This window comes from Aulonocara sp. 'chitande type north' Nkhata Bay, linkage group LG7 (assembly GCF_057382095.1).
Source record: "Aulonocara sp. 'chitande type north' Nkhata Bay isolate Kocher_YH1m ecotype deep benthic linkage group LG7, A_spYH_male_GT1.1, whole genome shotgun sequence".
Classification (NCBI taxonomy): domain Eukaryota; kingdom Metazoa; phylum Chordata; class Actinopteri; order Cichliformes; family Cichlidae; genus Aulonocara; species Aulonocara sp. 'chitande type north' Nkhata Bay.
The window spans coordinates 50255496-50269779 of record NC_141350.1 but is presented as its reverse complement, the minus strand read 5'-3'; the positions used below and the strand labels follow the sequence as shown (position 1 = coordinate 50269779).

General features: G+C 40.6%; 1 protein-coding gene across 1 annotated transcript in view; it reads right to left on the bottom strand.

The window, feature by feature from the left end:
• Positions 1–1830: 1830 nt before the first annotated feature.
• The window catches only part of itga1 (integrin, alpha 1), a 60314-nt gene continuing 47860 nt past the window's right edge, over positions 1831–14284 (bottom strand). Inside the window, exons 12-30 of the mRNA XM_086301066.1 lie at positions 13881–14026; positions 12717–12857; positions 12372–12623; positions 12040–12170; positions 11174–11349; positions 10922–11073; positions 8860–8967; positions 7772–7851; positions 7289–7412; positions 7122–7202; positions 6943–7019; positions 6678–6776; positions 5603–5705; positions 5362–5475; positions 5181–5282; positions 4996–5103; positions 4716–4814; positions 4485–4598; positions 1831–3856 (exon numbers count right to left, since the gene is read on the bottom strand). Of these exons, the coding sequence (XP_086157192.1) occupies positions 3800–3856; positions 4485–4598; positions 4716–4814; positions 4996–5103; positions 5181–5282; positions 5362–5475; positions 5603–5705; positions 6678–6776; positions 6943–7019; positions 7122–7202; positions 7289–7412; positions 7772–7851; positions 8860–8967; positions 10922–11073; positions 11174–11349; positions 12040–12170; positions 12372–12623; positions 12717–12857; positions 13881–14026 (2264 nt within the window). The 3' untranslated portion in view covers positions 1831–3799. The remainder of the gene's footprint in view (positions 3857–4484; positions 4599–4715; positions 4815–4995; positions 5104–5180; positions 5283–5361; positions 5476–5602; positions 5706–6677; positions 6777–6942; positions 7020–7121; positions 7203–7288; positions 7413–7771; positions 7852–8859; positions 8968–10921; positions 11074–11173; positions 11350–12039; positions 12171–12371; positions 12624–12716; positions 12858–13880; positions 14027–14284) is intronic.

The window sequence follows — 14284 nt, the reverse complement described above, 5'->3', positions numbered from 1 at the left end:
GGTGAGTGCTGTGAATGAACACTAGGCGGCGCTGTCTGCTATAAAATCACTCGACCCGGACTGCGCTGCTGTGATGCACCAATTCTTTAACCACATTTTGCCTGAAACATAGCATAAGTTATATGTTTAAACAAAAGAGTTTCTCTCAGCATAAAAAACAAATACATTTTTAAGGGCCTGTGTCCCAGATAAATCCTTTTGTTTGTGACACATGACTGAGGTTATTAGCACATTAGATTGCTTGCATTGCATTTTATTTGACCATTACTTTTAGATGAACTGCTTCAGTGCATACTCCTTATTTTGTCATTATAAAAGAAAACAACAATATATAGCTACACTACATGACAAAAGTTTTCAGAACATCCCAATTTATTTCCCAGTTATTTATTGCAATTCAAGCTGTTAAAGTCCAATGAATAGCTTAAATGGTACAAAGGTAAGTGGTGAACAAAACGCTAAGGTTACCCAAAAGTGAAAAATAATGTACATTTCAGAATCATAAAAAAGGCCCTTTTCAGGGAACACAAAATGGGTAAACAATTTAAAGCTGCTCTGCAGCAATGGAGGTTCAAAAACTGATGCTACTAATTCCTACAGATGTTCCAACTTTTCTGAATTACTTACAACCCCCTTTGACTGCATAAAATCAGTGTTGAAACACACTGTGGTACCATACCCTCGTGAGCATCAGTTGAACAGTATTGTACTGCAGAAAGTAGTGTGTTGCTACAAAAAGGGCTAGAAAAAGGCAATTAACAATGGAAGAGAGACTGACCATCATAACACTTCAAAATGTAGGTCTTTCCTACAGAGAACTTGCAAAAAAGTGTCAGTGAGCACAGTTTCCTTTACCATCAAAAGGCACTCAGAAACTATAGGGCAAACTGTCACGGGAAGCGGTCTGGCAGACCCAAAGCCACAACTGAATCAGAGGATGAGTTTCTGAGAGTTAACAGCTTGTGTGATACTGCCTATCATCACAGGACAACAGCTTCAAGCACAGCTTAATAGTGGTGATAGTAAGCAAGCCTGCGTTTCACCTGTGAAGACAAGACTTCAAGCTGCAGGTTTGACAGGACGAGTTGCAGCACGAAAGCCACTGCTAACACGTCAGAATAACACAAAGAGGGTTGGGCCATGAAACACCGCCGTTGGACTACTGAAGACTGGAAGAAGGTATCATGTTCATCACGTTCATCCAGTCACATGGTACGAACTGAAATTAACCCACAGGTTATGTATTTATGCATGAAGACATGCTTGAGACCACCTGAAGTTTGAGGTTGGCATGGTTGATAGTGTTGGTCTAAGTATTTTAGAAACTGATGATGTGAAAGTTTACTGGGATTTTTCTGCAAACACCTCTAAGGTTTACACAGAATCATCATAAAAAGAGAAGATAACCATTGAGTGGCAGTTCTCTGGATGATGAATGTATAACCAGACTGCTTTGAGATGATGGATCCATCTGGCCTTGTGTCAAAGGTTCTGGTTGCTGGTGGTAAAATGGTGTGGAGGATAATTTCTTGGCACACTTTGGGACCTTCAGTACCAACGAATCATCATTTATACACCACAGCTACCTGAGTATTGTTGCTACCCATCTTCTGATGGCTGCTTCCAACAGGATAACACCATCTGGCAAATCTCAAATCATTCTTGAACATGATAGCGAGTTCACAGTGCTCAAATCGCATCCATAATCTCCAGATCTCAATCAGTAGAGCACCTTTGGGATGTGGTTAATGACAGATTGGGAGCAGTGTATTAAACAGATCACAGTTCTGATGCGTGCTTTGTCTGAACAAAATGCAAGAGAAATGGTGATGTTCTTTATAAAAATTATTTATTTTTTTGTACATCAGATTCAGTTCATATATCTGTGCTAATGAGGACACATACACTCTGACAAACCAGTGCATTACAGTGAAGATTTCACAGCAGTGTAGAAGGCTGGGCTGGAGCTCACTTTGCTTGCTACAGTTCCTCGGAGTTGTGATCTGTAAGTAAGCTCTGACTGAACAAAGAGAGGTGAACTCCACCCTCGTGCGTGAACCCAACGTGGCCACACAATCCAAAAATTGACTAACAGCTACACATTCTCTATATACAATTTATTACATGTGCTTTAATGTCACCAGTGGAGTGAGAGCTGAGGAGTATTAAGAAACAGAAGAGCTGCCTCTTATTGTTGCTTATTTCCCTCAGCATTAAGACATAGTTATGAGGGGAAAACGCTACAAAAAGAGGCTAGAATATGTTTCTCCTCAATTCAGATTATAATCTCTTCTAAAATATCGGGCAGCTGTGCAAACTTTGGAAACAAAAAGGTACAAATAAGGTACTTTAAAGCAAGAGAAAGCCTAGAGTGTGCTATGCTTTGTGCACACTACAGCCACCAGAGAATCCCTTTACAACACAGAGGAAACTAGTGAACAGTTGGACATATATTTCTAAACTGGATGATTATTAAGTTCCTATTTTGCAAGTTAAAAGGAAATCAAAGTATCTGCTGTGATATCTCAGCCTCGGCATTCAGAACACAGTCATTCAACAGGTTCGAAATATCATTTTCAATCAAATGAAACCAAAATAGTGGATACAAACCCTCGTCTTTATATATATATATATATTTCACTACGGAGTAATTATACTTTCAATACTTTTAATCAAAAAATACCATTATTTACATATCTGCATACATCTTAGCACTGAAAATGTGACAAAAGCCATATCATTTTCTCGAGTGTAAATTGTGTATATTTATGTCATTATTCATGATATTTGTAGCACCTGAGCAAAATCATTTCTCTGACCACCGATCTGAAAACCCCCCAAAAAACAAACAAACATTAAATTAAATCCAAACACGATCCTGTACATGTTAAGCTTTACATTTGTGACCAGATATATTTACAGTACAATCAAAGATTTGGATTTTGAGGACGCGGCAGTCTGTATCTCCATGGTAACCGAGGTGATGACAGATTAATTACAGACTGCAACTTTTCTTAAGTAAAAAAATAACAATTGCATTCAGGTTTTGGTCTTTAACAAACATTTTGACATTAAAAATGTGCCATTTTATACTGTTTAAATTCAGCAAGAACAACAACTACTTAATACCTAATACAGTGTTTCAAAAACCTAATCAAGCAAAAGAGTTTCACACAAAGGTGTACGCTATCAGACAGACTGGTCCAACACACGGAAAGTTCACATATTGTCTCAGAAGCGTGCATAAAAGTAGCAACTTTGGATCCTCATTGTGAAAAAACCTGAGTACTTTTTTTGCCTCTAAAGCTGGAGTGCAGCTGCAGGAGCTCTGAAGCCTTTGGATTTCTGCTGTATGTCACAGAGTTAGTTGGTTAGATGGTGCTTTTTTGGCCAACTTGGTGCCTTGCAAGTGATGGTCTCCTCCGTCCCGCCTCTGGCTCCTCTTCTTGAACTGCTTGATGGGACTTGATGCGTACTGTTACTGTTTGTTGGTCATGTTGAACAAATAGCATGTGCAAATACTTCTGTATAGTCAGTGTGTCCGTCTCTGCGTGTGAGCCAGTTTCATTTCGGCTCCAGTGTTATAATCTAGCGCTTGGAAAATCAAAGAGTTTAGAAGTATTTGCAAGCTTTACCTGATAAATGCCAGTGCAGGAATCAGTGAAGATAATGCTGTTTGTGTTGTTTTGTTTTCCAGGCAGTCAATCTGTCACAGCACTAATATCAGTGGGTCTTATGGCGTTTCCTATGTCTGTCTGTTAGTTTGTAGGTCCTGATGGTGGGTGGCTGTTTGGATACGTCACTCTGCCTCTTCCTCCTTTGGATAGTCCCTGGATTTTCTCTTGAAAAAGCCAAACTGGAAGAGCAGAAAAGTGAGTCACAAAACCACTTAAAACAGAAAAGGATACTTTGACATTTTTGGACATATGCTTATTAGCTTTCTTGCTGAGAGTTTCTGTCATCATCTGTCTTAAAATCAGGATTAAAGCATAAACTTTACATAAACCATCTTGTGGTTACCACGATTTTCCCTGCTAGCGCTATGGCCGTACATGTTTTGGCTTTTTGGAGCCAGAAGTGATGATCTTGAGACAAAAGTTTTATCAGCTAACAATATAAAGCCCAAACACACATAGCCATTTGAAACACTTAAGTTTTTTAGGCATCCATCCATTCTCTTTCACTTATCCAATTCAGGGTCCAGGGGGGTTGACAGGAGCCTATCCCAGGGTGAGAGTCGGGGTACATCCGATGGTACAGGGCTAACAGAGACAACCATTCACACACCTATAGGCAATTTATAATCCTCAATTAACCTAATCCTGCTAATTGCATGTTTTCGGACTTTGCAGGTACTCTGGAGAGAAGCCACCACTGTGACGTAGCAAGCTAACCACTATTCCACCACAATTCTTTTGAGTGTGCTCTGCAGTGACAAGATGTCACACGGTCACAATGATTTGAAATAGTTTGCAGAATATTACCTTCCACAGAATGAAGATAACGAGTGCTAAGATGAGCAGTCCTATCAGGATACTGATGATAATGATCCAGAACGGGATTCCTCTGACAGTATCTTTGGAAACCTGGATACTGACCTGTTTAGAGGAAAAATACAGTACATACTCTAAATATGCACATATATGTAAACATACATAAGCATTTAATGATAATGAGATGTCACATGCTTACTATACCAGAACCTTCTGACTTACACTTCTGGTCATGTCGTTGCTGTTCACTTCAAACACGTCCTCCTGCTTCCTGATGTCCAAAGTCCCGTTCACCACCAAGTATAGACCGGAAAACTCGCTCTGTAAAGATAGATATTTAAGTATTTTATTTCCTTTCTGTCCATCAATCAGACAGCTGTCAGCCTGCTTTTTTTCCAATACTATATTGTATTTAATATTTATCGCAACCCATGAGAAAGAGCTGGTCAGAGAGAGCCAGACAAGCCAAAAGCACCCAGCGACGTCGCATCTCAAAACGTACCTCGATAAACGTAGGTTTCCACAATCTGAACGCCACGTTGAGCTGAGCGATCTTTTGGCCTTCAGAAATCGAGCAGTTAAACGATTCAAACTTTGTGTGGCTGTCTTGCTGCAGAGGAAATTAAACACGTAAGACGGGTGCAGGAAGAGTTCAGCGATCTGTAGAACACGAATGTCATCACTCACCAGCAGGTAGTTACTGAGCGTCTCTTTTTCCACTTTCACCTCTTTAACCTCTGAGGAGTTAATTTTAAAAGGATCGATCTGTCCTTTTGTGTCACACATCATCTGCAGAGTAGGGAGAAAACGACACGGACGTTGGTCTGTTTCTTCGCATACGCTTGCATATCCATGGAAGCACACTTACATTTGAGTAGGTGACGTGCGTCAGGTACAGTAACGTGTTCTTCCTCGGAGACTCAAAAGGATATTTCACTTCAAGGCCAAGGGTTGGAGTCACCCCGTCATGTAACTTTTCCACCTGAGGACATGTGAGACACAGAAAAGGAGTGGAATTCATATTACCGACACCCTGCGCCACATGTGAGCTAGAAGTTCTGTGCTTGTATTATAAATCATCCAAAATGATCACTGCGTGCAGATGTTACCGTGTAGGTGATGTTGACCTCTTCTCCAATCATACTGATGTCACTGAATTTCGAGGGGTACTTATCCTCTTGTGTTATTTCAATGTGGTTGTTCAAAGGCGACCTGAAAGGGACATCCTTTTTACATCCTTCACTTCTCAATCAGAGCTTCAGACGCAAAATGATGTGTCTAATAAAGTTATAGGAAATAGAACCAAAAGTCTAAAAAAAGTACACTCTTGAGGTCTTCCTAATTCCTTACAGTCCAACTTCACTAATGCTGAATAAGCCATCAGTCTATGTGCATTAACTTTACCTGCATTAACATATTTAGGCCACTTGCTGGCAGCACAAGATGCAAACAAAGGCAAATATCACCTTCCAAACATTTTGAAAGGATGTCAATACAACATTCATTCTTCTTTTAACCCCATTTTACAGCCTGAAAAAGGTCAAGGGTCAAACTATGTGTGAGAAACCCTAAATAACCTTAAAGTAAAAGCAATTAATGAATTCCACTGACTTTATTAATCAATAAATGTTTTGTTTTTTTGTTTATTCTTCTTATTACTTAGTAAATAAAAGCTGCTATATTAGACCACGATTCTGCCACACCTGTCCTACATTACCAGCAGTGGTAATTACCAAAATCATGTTTCTATAGTGGTTAATCCAGCAGTATCGATCAGCTTTTAAATCTAAATGACATTTTTAATACTAAAATATAATAATTGTTGTCGTTCATGAATTGAAAATGAGTTTGAGTGGTTGAATGTTATGTGTTTATACATTTCCATATACAATCACATCATTCACAATCCCCAGACTACAAATCCAGATGACGGTGCCGTTATCGTTACGTGCATGTTGGCGTGCATCGTAAGCTCCTGGCTTGGTTAACAAGGAGGGAAACACAGCACAATGACTGACTCGGTTGTGGTACTAACACCTTTTTATTCCAATATAAAAGGAAATGCTAATATTATTATTATCATCATCAATAATATTGGAAACTTTTACTTGTCTGGCTAAAAAAAAGAAAAGAAAAGTGAATAATGTATCTTTAATGCAAAGGTGTCGATTCACAGCTACTCACTTTACATCTACTTTGAACGTGAGTCCAAGTTCATACTTGACAGGGATGGAGATAGTCGCTCTGTTGTCGTGCATGGTAGAGAAATCTTCTTCATTGTCACTACAAAAATACAATTTACATGCATACGTAAAATTAACAGAACATCCATCCACCATTTTGGACAATTAATCACAGAAATAAGCAGAAACAAATCTTTTTCATCCTTTTTTCCAGAATTATTATTATTATCCTGATGATGTGCAGAAAGATGGAGGGATCCTCTCACCTTGTAGCTGTCACGGTGAACTCAATTTCCTTCTGAAAATATTTGAGATTCACCTCAAATTTCACTGTTATTGTTTCCTGTGGATTTGACATCAAACCATAGGTTTAGTGAGCAGAGGTAAAGAAATATTGTACAGGTAAGATGTTTTACGGATCCTGCACAAGGCAGATGAAACTAACCTCTTCGTTGTTTCCCAAGAAGGGGTACCCCACCTCAATGCTCACTTCGGTGTCATTTACAGTGGTCGTCTTTGTATCTGGCTGAAGAGTTGTAGTCACAGAATTACACGCATTGCTTCAGTCCGTAAAGTCAAGTAGCGCAGAGAGAGGAGGGAAAGGGTTCTTACCTCTACGTTCACAAAGTTGATGTTTTGTGTAAAGTTGATTTTCACGTTGGTGTTATAAGCTTTGTCTTTGAGGTTTTTAACGGTGATATTCAAATAAATGATTTCCTTTTCTTTGATCAATTTACTGGAGAAGTACATAAAAAATAAAAAGTCAGAACGGTTGGATGCGATGCACACACATCAACACAAGGGTGCAGTCATACTCTGGATACTCTGGACTCGGCTGAATGACTCCAAAACTACGACTTACAACACATCAAGTAACAACTCTGATATGAGAAAGAAATAGTACAGAATAACATTCAAGAAAAATATATATGTGTATAAATATACACAAACCCATTTCTGAAAAAGCTGCAATTCATTTAAATTCCTGTATTTAACTGAAACCGGTGCAAACACGGAAACAAATGCTCAAACTAAGATCTGTCATGCTCGTTTTTGGTTTTATAACAACGATATAATAATAATAATTCCACTAACCTTTGCTCATCACATTTAGCCTTCAGGGAGAGGTCAGGAATGCACGTCTGAGTTTTGTTTCCACAGTCCATTAAAGTAATCTACAAGACATTTTTAAGAAAATAACAAATTAAATATTTCCAAAAGCTGCATTTTTACTTGGCCTTGCAGAATGATGCTTGTACGAGTTCAAGATCTGTACATACAAGATGACTGCGTGACTTCACAACTACTTTGCAAGCCAATCGTGGTAAAGACTCAAACTCTCATAGCCTCATATTGAAGTATGAATATACTCAGTCCAGTAGATAACTTGTGAAATTAGCAATAAGAATGAAAATAAGCTGCATGTTTGTTTGCACCCCTGAGAAGACGTGTTCCTTTAGATGACCTTCATTTCCTTTGCCTTTCCCCCCTGAGAGTGTTTCAGGCTCACAGTCGCATTTGTTCCCATTCCTAATAGTCTCCCACTGGACTGATAAGATCAACAGTATCTTCTCTCCCAAAAAGGATGGGATTGGAATATCATTTGCAGTGCAATGTCAAAAGAAAAACACTTCCGTTTGATAACTTCCTCTTCTCTGGGTGTTTGTCCCCTTCTCTTCCTGTCAATAACAATAACAGGAGAGGTCCCCGTGACGCAGCATGAGGGGAGACGGGATCTGCAACATATGTGGTTGTGCGTTTACGTGTGAGCAAAGATAACAATGCGACTAATGCGTACGGGCTTTAAATGCATTTTCTAGTGCATGCTGAAGCTGAATCCTCCTGTGATGTTTCCCAGCTTTGTCGGGAAACATCACGCACTCCAACCAATAATCTGGGAACCCTCTTGTTAGAGGAAATATGCATGTGGGGGTGTGGGAAGATGGTCCTGGCTGCTGGTGCTGAAGCACTAATGGGGGCTGAAACTGAAGGATGGTAGTCAGCTGTTGCAGAAGCTAATGCACTGTATCAGCAGCCAGAAAAGAAAACCCGTGTCCTCGCTACGGGATTATAAAGACAGACCGGGGTCAAATTCTTCCTGTCTGCAACTTTAAATGTTCTGCTTAGTGTAACTAGTCGATTATTTTACTAAAAGAAACCATAAGTGATATAAGTGGTCTTACATTGGCATTGATGGATTTGGGAAGACTTTCATCCAGCACAGGACCTTCTTCATCAGCTTTTCCGAACTCCACAGACACAGTCAGAGGTCCTCGGAAGTCTAGCCGTTCCTGGGATAGCGGACGATGAGGCAAAGCAGGGAGGAAAATAAAAGGCAGAGGGAGAAAAAAAGTGAAGAACAATGGAGGACTTTAAGGTCAAAATTCACTGGCTGCTTTCTGACGCTGAAGCTTTGCTGCATCAACTGCAAACTGATTCTTTCAAAACAAATGTGGTAAAATGGTGAGTTGAACACTGAGCTGTGTAATGATATGAGGAATGCTTTCTTGGCACAGTTCACTCCCTTCAAGTCAATCACAGCTTAGATTGCACAGCATATCTGAGTACTGCACCTGACCTTTGTCACCCCCTTTTAGACACTATTTAAGGTCATCTAGTGGCTACTTCCATAATGCCCCTGTTTTGATTCTCTGGAAGAATTGAAGGCGTTTTCAGAGCAAATGAAGTCTCCAGTGTTGCTGTGCAGTCCTTGATAAAGTGTTTGCCGAGTCTATTTGCAACACTTTGCTGGAAAACCATTCAGCATTTCACTTTAAGCCAGGGGTGGGCAACTCCAGGCCTCCAGGGCCAGTGTCCTGCAGGTTTTAGATTTCACCCTGGGTCAACACACCTGAATCACAGGATATGTTGAGGAGGTCATTTAGCCATTTAAATCAGCTGTGTTGGATCAAAGACACATCTAAAACCTGAAGGACACCAGCCCTCGAGGCCTGGAGTCACTCACCCCTGCTTTAAGCTAAAAGAAATGTCAAACGGATGGTAGAGCAAAGGTCAGAGGTATTTGGATTGGTCCTCTGGGGATTATAAGAGTCAGCGTAAACTTTTGCTCCTGTCCATTTAGGAGATGTTGAGGCAGTGTTTTCACTGGTTAAAAGAAAGCATCATCATGGTGGTAGCAAAGTCCTTCATCAAAGCCGCCAAAAAAGCAACACTCGCTAGCGCCACGGACGTCAGGACAGACACAGGTTTGTGACAGTCTCTGCTACTGAGAAAAAAAGCAATTTACCAAAGTAACTGAGATTTATTTGTGTTTGTGCGATTGTGCAAAGCCTTCATATGATGGACACACGCAGATCCAGTTTGAAAGAGGTGTGTCACATTGAGGCGCTGCCTATGATGAAGTCCTTCTTGAGACCGTTCCAAATGCTGATTAAAACTCAAAGGACGCTGATGAAGAGCTTTTAACATGAAAGTGCCGCATTTACAATCAGCAACACTGAACTGCACAGACTGTGCCTGTTGCTTAAACAATTAGAAACCACACTGTTTATATTTTTCAGAATTTCAGTCACTGATATTAACTTTATTTGTATTTTAACTGATGCTTTAGCAGAGACAAATATAGACGCGACGCTTCTTCCGTGCTTGTTAAATTCTCGACCTCTGCCTGAGGACAAGTGGGAAGTCTCTGGTCTGACTTGCACACTTGAACAGAGCAGGTATTCATACTCAACATACATAATAACAACAGCTGTTTCCAATGATTAGTTCCTCTTTCCTTCACTAAAGGGTTAGCCAGTCAGAGAAATCCATGGCTGGCACGAATGCCAGGAAGCAGAAGCTGCCCAAGAAGACGCTTGGTTTTAAAGTAGGTGGTACAGCAAAGGTTTAAAAGCTTTTAGCAGTTACAGGTAAAAGTAGTCAATGGATCACTACCTAATTCACCTTCTAATTCACTCTAATCACTGTTTCATCCTCACTCCTTTCTCTAAGTGTCTCCAGATAATTTATCGGCCAGTGCGGCACAAGGTTTAAACGGAGCATGCTTTGATCAGGACGGGGTCTGTTTCATGTTAGGTCTTCCTGCTCTGCATAGGACAGCTTTACCCTCCCTCCTCTCTGGCTAACAGCCCTAAAACACCATTAACATTTCCAGGAAGCCCTGAATATAACTTTCACTAATGAGCAGCGCAGCAACAAAAGGAATCCACTTGAATGTTGTGTTTAGTAAATGCAGACTGAAAATAAAGTCAGACTTTGTACAGGTAAGAAAACACAACTTGCCGACATCATGAAGGTTTTCTCCATGCATTCTTTCGTTCCGTCCATGATGGTGAACTTCTGTGTAGTCCTGCGGTCATTTTTTAAATCTTTGCTAATAAATGAGGCCCTGGATGTGGCACGCAGACTGTCCAGTGTTATAGTATAGGTCATATCTACAAGACACAAGAAGTTTGTTTTTTTTAAATGTGGTTATAAAGAAGAAAAATAAGGGAGAAAAATTGCAGAATCAAGTTGGTTTGTTACATGACTCACTTGCAGTTGTTTTTACAGTCGGCTGGTTGGATTTGACTCTGTAGGTAAAGCACAAGTTGGTCTTCGCACAAATAGATTTCCTATTGCCGTGTTCACACTGGTGCTCAATCTGCTGGAGGTTGACTTTAGAGGGGTTGAAAGTCATGCTGGCATGCAGCTCTGCAACATCTCTGGACCTGGTAACACAAATGAAATGCATTAACTACTAGAATACAAAGCACGCAGGAATAGTGCGTGTGCAGTTCAAGCACTGCACATCCTGCACACAGTACTGCAACGAACCACAAAGTAGTACGTTATAGCAGCACGTTAAATAGATGATGTCACTGATGCAGTCAGAGTAGAATAAATAAGTTTTCACAAAGGAAGGAACTAATGCATCTTGAGAATAAAACTTGGCTTCAGTTCTCAGCATCCAAATGTTAAGCTTTCTAAAACAGAGCCAGCAGTCCTGGAGGAAGAGCCTGCCTGCTGCCAAATCCTTTTTAAACTCTAAGTCACTTGGGAAATGGAGTTTTCACACAGCCTAGTCGAAGCTCTGTCAGTAGAAGCTGTGGGAGAAAGTCTGCCTTGGAGGTTAAATCATGCTGTTGGCTTCAAAACTTTGTGGGCTGAGGATGTATGCTGCTCTCCAACTGTGAAGTATGTTGCGGGGGCTTTTAAAAGAGAAATCACGAGGAGGTTGATGGTCACCAGCCTACAACCCCAGTGGGACATGCACAGCTGTCTAAACCCTGATTAATGCAATGGAAAGTGGACATGTATGCTGTCTCTGGGCTGCAGCGCTGCTGCTGCTGTTAACGATTGAAGTGGAATGTGTGGTTTTTGCAGTGAATGTTTGTATGTGAGGATGGGCCACGACTCACCAGAACAGCGAGGCCCCTCCCAGACCTCCTATAGTGATATCAGTGATTCCATCTCCATTTAGATCCATGACTCCATGTATGGACTGACCAAAGAATTTCACCTTTTCGCCATCGCCACCTGCAGGAATATGCTGAGGACACAGCAACAAACAAAGCAGGGGATATTGAGGCAAAACTGCAGTTAATTTAAATCCATTGTGGTTATAATAGTGATGCTAACTTGGGTAAACAGTATTTGCACAGAGCGGAAGCATCTGTAGCCTTATCTAAAGTATACTGTAATGAAAACAACAACAACAGATCTTTCAGTATTATAAATTCCATCTTCTCACCTGTACAAATTTCTTTTTGAGTGATTTCTGGTCTCCGTGATAGATGTAGACAGCCCCTCTGTGGTCATTTTCAAAAGGCGCACCAATCGCCACATCATTATACCCATCAAGGTTAAGATCTGTCACTGCTGCAATGGCTGTACCAAACCGGGCGCCGCACGGCTCATTTTTATTGGTGCAGCCGGCTGATTGGAGCGTACAGCAGGACTGATTAATAGGCTTTAAAGTATACTCATGCTTAAATTTGTTATTCTGTAACGGAGGAAAAACAAAAAAAGCTCTTTTATTTTGTGACTTTTAGCAGACGTCTGGCAAAAGTTATCCGACTGAACTAATTTTCTGTACCTTGAGCCTGTAGACGTAGACTCGTCCCTGCTCATCTTTTTCTGGGCCCATGTACATTGGAGCTCCAACCAACAGCAGGTCAGTCAAGGAATCCTTATCCACGTCAACAGTCTGAAGGACGCTGCCAAAGTAGGAACCAATCTGCGCAAAGCCCCAAATCATCTTTCAGGGTTTACTCCACTGAATTCATTCAACTTGCACATTATATGCAGTAAGCAGTGAACCCAGAGAGCCCACATTCGCCACAGACTAATATAATATAAACTAATATAGCTGAATGCTCACAAAGAATTTGGTGCATCTTGTCCTGAATATATAAGACATAAATATGCACACATTTACAGGCATAGTCATCAATATTTATATTATTGTGCTTTTATGTATTTATTTACTATTTATTGATATATTGTAAGCTATCTAAGGAGCTGGGAAAGAAAAGCGTCTGGACTTCTTTAAGTTGCTTGAAGACGTTTCACCTCTCATCCGAGAAGCTTCTTCAGTTCAAAACTGAAGAAGCTTCTCGTATGAGAGGTTGTTATATTACTGTTTAGTGTGTCTATATTAAATATGTTGCACATCACTTGTTTTGGGGGGTTTTTTTGCATTATTTTATTTGTGTTTGAATCAGGCTGATGACTTGTCATACAGGCACATTTTGTAGCCATATTTTAAAAACTGCTCCTTTATAGCGCACTATGGACTAAACATAGTGTTGCTTGTGTTATTGGGCACTTCCTTTTGCCAGGAACGAATGGCCTGGAGCCACTTACTGACCATCTGCCCAACCAGTCCTTGGAGTTCTCTCATTGGCCAATATCCATGTGGATGTGTTGCTGGATTTTCTAAAAAAAACCCTTTTCAGACTTTTTCCTCTACTGCGAGCTCAGCAGATGTAAATGAAGCTATTGTTTCTATAAATAATGGCTTATGTGAATGATGTGTTTTTACAGTGGCTCTGATATGTAAAACACAACAGCGGACAAGGTGTGTTTTCTATTAATTACTGTGTTTTGCATCTTTCCCTTTCTTTTATTATTTTCCTTAAAGACACATGTGTAATTAGCTTAAGATAGAAACTGCGAGTTACCATCTTTAAGCTTCTCACATCTCCAGTGCAAAAGCGCCCTGAGGAACTGAGGCTAGCCAAGCCTGCCAAAGACTCACCTGTTCTCCTTTCAGTATCTGCGAGATGACGATTCTGTTGTTTTCATCGAGTCGGTAGATAACAACGCGGCCGGTGTGGTTGTACCGCGGTGCACCTGTGATGTACAGCTCTCCCTCAGACGTGGATGCTGACTGCACATCATACCCTGCGGAGAGTGCATTTACAAGCACGTTTTTTCAATCCAAACAGTACGAACCTTCAGGAGTGTCACAAAAGTATCTGCGATTTACGATTTCTCTAGAAAAAAAATGCACCCTCGCTCTGTTTATGGGATATTTTTAATGCCTCCTCTGGCAGCTGTTTACTTCTGCGTGTGAGAAGGAAACTGTAAAACACTGGAAAGGAACACACACCCACTTAGAAAAGCGCACCGCAGCTCTGCGTGCTGTAGCCTGAGCATTCG